Source organism: Barbus barbus (genome assembly GCF_936440315.1).
Source record: "Barbus barbus genome assembly, chromosome: 11".
NCBI lineage: Eukaryota > Metazoa > Chordata > Actinopteri > Cypriniformes > Cyprinidae > Barbus > Barbus barbus.
In genome coordinates this window covers 7,176,128-7,185,437 of record NC_136739.1, presented here as the reverse complement: position 1 = coordinate 7,185,437, position 9,310 = coordinate 7,176,128, and the positions used below count along the sequence as shown (strand labels likewise).

Sequence of the window (9,310 nt, the reverse complement as noted above, 5' to 3'; positions counted from 1 at the left end):
GACACGAAACCAGAACTGAGCCTGAACAAGACAGGAGTGCCGGGATCCAAACATTGCGCCCCAACATGAAACAGAGCACGCAGACGAGAGAGCGGCATTCTGAAGGGGAATATTTGCCTTTTGGAAATGGCGATCGGCCGTCTAATGATTGCGCTTCTCCCGGTACATCTTTTCTGCACAATGGTGCTGCCACGCAAGGCCCGATCGTTCACAAAGCACAAACAAGTGATCATTTCAACACTTTGCCCAACGAGGATGAGGGTGGCTGGGGACAGGGTGGACGTGGCCGTAGTGTCCATAGGAGAGCTGTTGCTCTCTGATGATCAGCCAGATTGCACCGTTTGTTCTGATCGCGCACGCTCTAAGGGCCGCTGGCAGACAAAGTACAGCAGTCATTGTGGGGTAGGTCTGTGCGCTGTATGAGAGGTACCATACTCTCAAGAACTATAAACTGTCACCTAGATACCTGATTGGGCAGATAGCTGGTCAACTGATCAAAAAATAGGTACATGTATTTTACTATGGCACAGTAATATAGTAATAATTTACTACTTTCTCCTGTTTTACTGTAGATTTCCTCTTTTCCTTATCATTTGGAATGAGGATAAAAAGACAAAAAAAAAATGCAAATAAGTTCAAACATCCATTCAATATCTATTATTCCCTGAATAATACTGATGAACTGATCAAAAAGTAGGCTACTGTTCACATGCGTTTTACTAACAGTAATATAGTAATAATTTAGTACTTTCTCCTGTTTTATTGTTGGTCTCCTCTTTTCTGATCATTTTGAATGAGGACAAAAAAAAAACATGCAAATAAGTTCAAACATCAATTCAATATCTACTATTTCCTGAATATTATGAAATTCAAGAGGGCTGCCCCTGATGATGTCATAATATGAAAATTATATGAGTATATTTAAACCCCACACAAACTTTCGGTCATGCCCAACATTTTTCTAATTTACAGTAGATCTCTATCTTTAAGCCTTTTCAAGCCACAAGATTTTGAAATCTTGATGTCAAAATCCAGCATTTTTTCCAAAAAAACCCTGGTGCCTAATAATTTTTGGCATAAAAGAAAAATGTATCATTTTGACCCATACAATGTATTTTTGGCTATTGCTACTAATATACCCCAGCGACTTAAGACTGGTTTTGTGGTCCAGGGTCACATTTAGTCAAAAAGTAAATAGCAAGCTGCCATTTAATTTTCTTCCACAGTAATTTGTACTATATTTATTACACTGATAGTGCACTAAAAGGGTAAGTCGCACTAAATCATTACCTTTATCAGCTAATTGTCATCAATAATACAAGTAGTTTAAAATGCATCAAATTGTATCCAATGTTAAGCAGTAAGATTATTATAAGCAAGCTTTGTAGCAAGTACATAAATTACTTTCCAAAAGAGCTATAGTGCCATGATGCTTTAATTTATACCATGGCACTGAATGATTAGCATATTTATCATAGTACACAGTAAAAAAAAGTGATCAGTTGTGGTTGGTACTTCAAAGAGCTATTTATATCTGATTTAACCCATGAAAATAACTTTAGCTGGCATTAATTAATGCATTTAGGTTCTTTGAGTGATATTTAGTGTTATAGTAAGCTTGACTTCAATAAAACCAGTTAATTTAGATGTTGCCATTAAAGATTACCAGTGTATTTACATGAATACCAGTGTCCATAGTGTACAAAAAAAAAAAAGACATACACAGGAAAGTGCATCTGCAATGTTTTATCAACTTGTTGGCATGTGCTAAAGGCTACACTCAAAAAAATGAAACACGGCATTTGTTGGTCCAAAGAATGTAATTATGTTTAATTTAATTAATTAAATTTCGTTTGTGCATTAAAATTAAAAGAGTTGTGTTGAGAGAATTAAAAGAAGTAATTCTTAAAATTTACACAGCTCAGTTAATTAAAATGAATGCAACAGAGTTGTGTTGCTTCTGCAGTACCGCATATCGGTCAGTAGGTGGAGTAACATCTGCACATGCGCAGTTGGAAAACACCACAAGAAGGAACGAAGCACATAACGATCACTCTTCAGCTCATTTAGATCGGCGCCATATCCCCTACGTTGCTTAAGGATGCATGAATGTATTCTTTATTTATTTTATTTTATTTTATTTGTTTCATTTGGATTAATATCTGGTATGGTGGTTTATTTCTCTGTTATAGTATGAATAATATGAATGTCTCAGTCTGAAAGGATTTACAGTTGTATTTGTTAGCCTATTTTGTTCTGTTATAATGTTGTTGAAATAATAATAAAAAAATAAAATAAAAAAAAATTTAGATCGGCGCCATTTTATGAGAATCAAACACGGAGAATTACACTTCAAAACGTCAACGTGTTTTCCTCTATGTGAACAGACAGGTGAGATTTTCACTTTTTATGCATTTATATTGAGACTATGACAACATTTGAATCATTACTCACTTGTAATACAGTGTTGTGTATAGTATTGTCACGAAGTTGCCATATGCCTCGTGTTTTCTTTCACATTATAGTTAGATACATTTTTGTTTTATGCATTTATGTGAAATTTTATACTTGTTGAACTTTTATATACATTACATCACCCAAAATAAATGTAAATGACATTAAATTGCTAGTAAGGAATGGTTACTCCATTTTAATCAATTGTTTTGTGCAGCAGTTATCCCCTTCTAATGTCAGTTTTAATAATTAATAATACTAATTAATAATCTTAAAAGGTGGTGTTGGCACATTGTTATTTAATATCTCGCATAACACATTTTAACTTAAGTTTAGTAGTTTGCAGCTGTTCATATTTTGTTATTATTCTTTGGTGACTCCCATTCTTTTTCTCCCTTACAGAGTTTTGAAACTTGAAGGCATGTAGAGTCCTGTATGTGGCTGTGCAGAGATTGTGGATCGTCTCAGGCCTCCAGATCAAAGCTTTTAAAGCACTTCAGGTTGGTACATGGACATTATGGCCGTAAACACAAATATCCATGTGCATATTCTAACTGTCCATGCACTTTTAAAACCTGGAATGCACTGCGGTCCCACTTATCCAGATCACATGGCAGTGAGCAGCTACCTCAAAATTCTAGTCAAACTACAGTGATAAATTGTCATGTTTGTGCTGTTACTGACATTCCTTCAGTAAATGATTATTTTCTCCATATAAATAATCACTTGCGCAGTCATGAGACAGTTAGTTGTATGTTTAAGGGCTGCTCATTTAAAACAAACGTGTATGGTACATTCAAATCACACAAGAGCCGAAAGCATTATCAGTTTTCAGTAACAGATTTTAAAGAAGGAATCGTGAAAACACAAGAGGTTAGTGAAACATCTAATGACCCTACTTCAAATGAAGAAACTGAAACATCTTTGTTAGAAGACGATTCCTCTTCTACTGATACAGAAGAGATTTCAGAGAACCTGCCAAAGTTGGTAGAGCTTAAATTTGCTTCCTTGCTGTTAAAACTAGAAAATCACTACCATGTTCCAGGCTCAGCTGTAGATGAGTTGTGTGGGGACTTGCATTATTTGCTGAGTGATGCTTCTCTCCCTTTGTCTCACAGAATCATGTTCTGAGCTAAACATCAATTCCCATAAGCGAAAAGGATCCATTGGATGTCCTAACCAAGTGAAGAAACTGAGAAAAGCTGAGGTAAATTACTGTCCAGATTACCCAATGGGTGAAACAAAAGAAACTCTTGAAAATCAAAGGATTACACTACTATCGGAGGTGACTAAAAGAAACAACGAGCAGGTTATCAAGGGGCTGATGGACAGAACATTTGCTCTACGGAGGCACGAGGTGGTAGAACACTCCCCTTTCATTGCTGAATTCAAGAACAGATGGCCAGCACTCTTTACTGAGCGAGAGGTATGTCTTTAATGTCATGTCAGCTGATTAATTGCTTGGATGTTGTTATAATTCTAAACTATGATTTGAAGTACTTTAGATGTAATTCAGGTTTGTTCATTTATAGTAAATGTATATTATCTGTGAGTGCTGGTAAAGGAAGTGTATGATGATGTCCTGTCAAATTTATCAGCGCCCTGATTTGTCTCTCTCTCTCTTTTTTGTTTGAAAAGGTATCTGCGGAATTCAGCAGGATTACAACAATTCCCTTGGTGTCCAAATTCATGGGTCAGCTTGATCATTTCTCCTCTCAGCTCCTCAAAAATTTCAAAAAGAAAGGAGGAGTAGCTGCACAGAAGATCACAGACATCCTGTCAGTTTTGGAACAGGTATGTTCTATAAATTCATCATCAATTCTCCTAATTCATAATAGGCCAAACTAATATTTTATCCAAATATAATTTTGTTATTTTTAACTCATCATTCAATCTTTTTTATACTAAAATTATGGATTAAAAGTTAAAGGTGAATTTTCATTCCTGAAGCTCCAAATATCATGATTTTGTTCCTTTTGAAGCATCACTTTCTGCCTCTGTTATACATTAATAGAGTTATTTTTGCAACTACAATTAGAACAGCTCAGATGTTCAAGATAATTGTGTATCCCATGCAGTGCTTCTGATTTGGGACCACTTGACTTTCGTAAAATAAAGCAGTGGGATAATTTGTGTAGTGCTACTTAAATTTAAGATGTACAGCAAAAAGTACTAATTCTCATTTCATTTTGATTAGAGCATCACCATTGAAAAAAGCGTGAATGCATCCTGAAAGCCTTAGTGGTCTACCTAAATGAAGATCCTTCAAACCTAGTGAAGGAGTACATGGTAAGCTATTTACAGATTATTATTATTTTTTATTTTTTTTAAAAGAAGCTTTTCATATTTTTCTCTAAAACCAGTTCCTATTTTTAGCTATTTTTATTGGTAATTGTTTTATTTTGTACTTAATATTTGTACTTGTCTTTTGTTATTTTTAGGACACTGAACATGATGAAGCCCAAATTTTGATGAGCAAAACCACTCTCGGAATCTATGCCATCAAACATGAAGGGGCAGATGTTGCAGACCCATACGAAGATGTTGGTGTCATCATCGAAGGCATCCAAGTACTTGAAAACTTGGACAATGTAGCTAATGCTTGTTCCATGATGGTTGGTCTAATCTATGCATTAAACTTGGCTTACCCCCAGGATCTGAGATATACTTTTGAAATGTTTCAAAAGATTTTCATGGAACTCGATGCCACCAAGCTGTCAAACAAAGTCCAGGTCTTAAAAATAAACTCCTTTCATAGGCACTGTAACTTGAAACGAGGGTTAAGAGGCAGGACCTGTTTTGTCCATAATGTTGCACTGGCTGTTGTAGCACTTTTTTTTCACTGCTAACCAGGTGATATCTTTAATAATATTTATTTCATCTTTACTTTTGATTTCAGATGTTAATCTTCAATTGATTAACTGCAATGTTGTTTACTGCTTTTTTTCCCCAAGTTTCAATAAGGTATAGTTTACTAAAGAAGACTATTTTTTCCCCAAGTATATTTTTGAAAATCATTTAATTTAAAGACCGTATTCTTGTATTTTACTTTTTATTGGTAGTATTATTTTTGTTACATCTTGTACATCTTGTTTTTTTTTGGAAAAGTGAAGACCGTATTTAGATTTTGTAAACGTTCTTGTCTGAAAAAATGTAAAACATTGTAAAAATATTACAATATTTTGCTTTCAAATGTCAATCATCCTTTGAATAACAGGTGTTTTTAGCTGATTTCTCAAGAAGGTGTACTTTATACCATTAAAGAAGGCTGATCATTTTTTCCAAGTATAAAAAGCATTTTTGTCAATCCTTTCGTTTAAAGGCTGCATGCTTTTATTTTACTTTATACTTTTATTAGTATTATAATAGTATTTTGTTAAGACAGCATGTAGATTTTGAAAAACATTTTATTGTTGGAAAAACAATAGAAAGTGTTAATTGTAAAACGTAAAAATGTTATTTAATAAACAATGAATCCGAAACCTTATTCCTATCTCATTTTTAACATAACAATATTAATTTTAGAGTAATTGAACTTAATTAACTAAGCAGATTAATACAAAATAACAAATGTTACATTGATTGAACTAAACAAAATTACATTAACTTTATGTAATTAACTTAAGTTCACTGAAATAAATATTCTTTCTTAAAGGCAACTTAACTCAGTTACGTGGAACCTGTTGACATAAAAAAGTTAAGTAATGCCAATGTATAATTTTTTTGAGTGTAAGAGGCTGGTGCAGTCTCCACCTTAATTATGCTGCCTACGTGATGGTGCACAGACACCATCAGCATGGAAAGAGTGTTGAACGAAGCATTGCAGCATTCTTCACTCTAAAATTTACACAGAACTGAAACAAGAGCTTAACTAAAACGTGTTATGAATGCCAATTAACACAATTACTGTAGAGTCTGTAGAGAAAATGGGTTTAAACATCAATTCTGTTGAAAAAGAACATATGTTTTGTTACGCTCGGATTGTTCTATTATTTATAGCTTTAGAGGAGATATTATCTTCGCAGCAAACCGCAAACGCGTTGCTACGTCAGTCAGCGCGTCTTCTCTCTCTGCGCGCAACATTCACCGCTCCGCCTCGCGCTCCGGCGCTCGTGCCAAAGCCAATAGTTTCTCTGACAGCTCTGGCACAGACAGTGCTATTCTGCCAGAGGTCACGAGAAGGAGGTACGGCACATTTCTGTGTTGATGGGGAGTGTGTGTATTTTAATATACATTTAAAGGAAATTGAGTTTTTTTCCCCCCCTTGCCATACTTTCCAGTTCGAGTGTCACCATTTCCTCCAAAAACGAGCCGGACTTTTTAGCGCGAGCTTCCCGGGTGCTTCACAGCAAACGAATAATTGGCGCGGTCGTGGGCATCGTCATGATCGTGGCGCTGGTCATCGCAATTCCGTTTCTGATCCAGACCTCCGTGGTTTCAGCGCACTACGAAATGGTAGGTACTTGTCGGATGATCTGTGATCCGTACAACCCCAAACCGAGCGCCACGGCGCTAGAGGTGATGCAGGATCTCAGTGCCATCCCACCATCTTTCGCTCAAGGGACTAGAGGGGAACCGGGCCGTCCGGGAAAACCGGGACCCAGGGGTCCACCTGGCGAACCGGGTCCACCTGGTCCAAGAGGACCACCTGGAGACTCCGGCAGACCTGGATTTACCGACATCACATCGGGAACGGCGAGGACTGAGACTGGAGACGTTGGTCCAGCGTTGGGGAACATCAAGATCGCGTTTTATGTGGGTCTTAAGAACCCCCACGAAGGCTACGAGGTGCTCCGGTTTGATGATGTTGTGACAAATGTGGGAAATCACTATGATCCCACTACTGGCAAGTTTACGTGTCAGGTATCTGGGATTTATTACTTCACTTACCATGTGCTGATGCGCGGAGGGGACGGAACAAGCATGTGGGCAGACCTCTGTAAAAACGGACAGGTATTTCTACTACGTATACAAGAGCAAAACAGCAAACACGTGATGCGAATTAAGGCTAATTGAGACTTGAGTCACCCAAAAGGGGGGGGGGGGGGGGGGGGTGTCAAGAGAAAACAAAAAAAAAGATGGAGGGTATCAAAGAACATTTTAGATAGTATAGCAATAGCTATATTTCAACCGTGTTTTTAAACAGAGTTCTGCACAAAAGTTAGACAGCGCTCTGTGTTGCTTTGTAAGTAATAGCAAATCGTCTAATTCGGACATCAGTAAAATGGATGTGTAGTCATTACTTATCGCTTTATTCTAGATTTCCACATCAGATAGACAGTATTGGCTAAGCGATTTAAGGTGCCGAAAGAGAAAGGTTGCGCGCGATTTCGTCCAGAACGTTCTTGGCAATAATTGAAAAAGTCAATGTCACTTCAAGTCATTGAATAAGTCGCACACTGATCAAATAAAATTCCAAATTAGTTTTATATGATTACTTTGATATGATCCAAATGCATCGACTGTCAAGTAATTGCGCATAGAGTGGTAATTACGCGTATTAAACAAGATCCACAACAGATGTAATTGAAGAACTCTATGTGACCGTATTCAGACATCTTCTGTTATTTTATATATCAAAAGCTGAAAAGAGGTCTAAGCAGACAAAAAGGCCTTATTGTCTGATTTCTTTGATTTGCAACTGGCGCTGAAGGGAAAAACTCTGAATCTCACTGGTTCTCTGTGGATAAAGTGTATGATGATAAATATTTCATCAAAAGGCTATGCATCGTATACAATAAAATACGATTTGTATTATGAGATAAGAAGCTGTCGAACGCATTGGCATATTATGCATACAACAAAACATTGGCAGTTGTTGCTGCAGACAGGGAGGTGAATGCATGTATGATGTATTAAAATAAGTACCGGTAGCAGTAATAATCAACAAATAATGTGGGCTGTTATTTAATCATTATGCCTATTGTAATGCCTCTCTTGATTCTTTCTAGATACACACTTAAAAGTGTGATTTCTCCTTATTCACAAATATTAACAAATATAACAAATATAACAAAATTAAACTTTTATTATTATTTTTTTTTATTATTATTATCTTATCAGCGATGATCCCTTAGTTTTAAGAGACGTTTTATTTCTTAAACACAAGCTATGTGCTCCGAAATCAATGACAATGAATGACATTCTGCGTTTATTTGAACAGGTTCGGGCGAGCGCCATCGCGCAAGACGCCGATCAGAACTACGACTACGCGAGCAACAGTGTCGTGCTGCATCTGGACTCTGGCGACGAGATTTATGTCAAACTCGACGGCGGAAAGGCGCACGGAGGAAACAACAACAAATACAGTACATTTTCTGGTTTCATTCTGTATCCAGACTGAGCTGCCACCTGCTTCGTCTCAAGCTGACTGAATTTTCTCTCCGCGCGGCACACTCTCTCAGAACTCCATTGTCATTCCTGTCTGTAGTGTCATTGGGAATATAAGGGTCATCTGAACTCAGCGCCAGTGTGAGAATATGTTGTCTGAATGTGTCCCTTTCTGTTTAATGATGTCTTGTGTTTGGCTATTATACCCAATTCAATTAAATGTGTTAATTACGCACAGGATGGTGACGAGGATACAACACTTAAATGATTATTAGCATATCTGTAATTGTTCTCTGGGTTATTTTTTACTCAAATGAAATTATTTTCCTGCATTTAGGCTTCATGTAGATATGGAAAAGCATAATTTGGTCTAAATCTGGACAAGAACAGTTAAGCATTTCAGCTCATTGGAAAACCTAAATGGATAGTTCACCCAAAAAGGAACATTCTGTCATCATTTGCTCACTCATGTTGTTCCAAACCAGACAAAGTTGTTCCAGACTTTCTTTCGTCTGTGTAACCCAAA

General features: G+C 36.7%; 1 protein-coding gene across 3 annotated transcripts; it reads left to right on the top strand.

Annotated features, from left to right (window-relative positions):
* Positions 1–2,024: 2,024 nt before the first annotated feature.
* Positions 2,025–8,797, top strand: LOC306877359 (complement C1q-like protein 2; the record flags this gene model as incomplete). Of its 3 annotated transcripts, XM_079429083.1 has the most annotated exons (7): positions 2,025–2,165; positions 2,311–2,391; positions 2,857–2,954; positions 3,573–3,880; positions 4,093–4,248; positions 4,652–4,743; positions 4,896–7,517. In XM_079429083.1, the coding sequence occupies one exon, from the start codon at positions 6,838–6,840 to the stop codon at positions 7,468–7,470; it is 633 nt and encodes a 210-aa protein (XP_079285209.1). The 3 variants fall into 3 exon arrangements, with proteins under 3 accessions (XP_079285209.1, XP_079285208.1, XP_079285207.1); XM_079429082.1 differs by having other exon boundaries at positions 2,027–2,391; XM_079429081.1 differs by lacking the exons at positions 2,025–2,165; positions 2,311–2,391; positions 2,857–2,954; ... (1 more) ...; positions 4,093–4,248; positions 4,652–4,743 and adding an exon at positions 8,618–8,797 and having other exon boundaries at positions 6,838–7,407.
* Between the last annotated feature and the right edge of the window lie 513 nt (positions 8,798–9,310).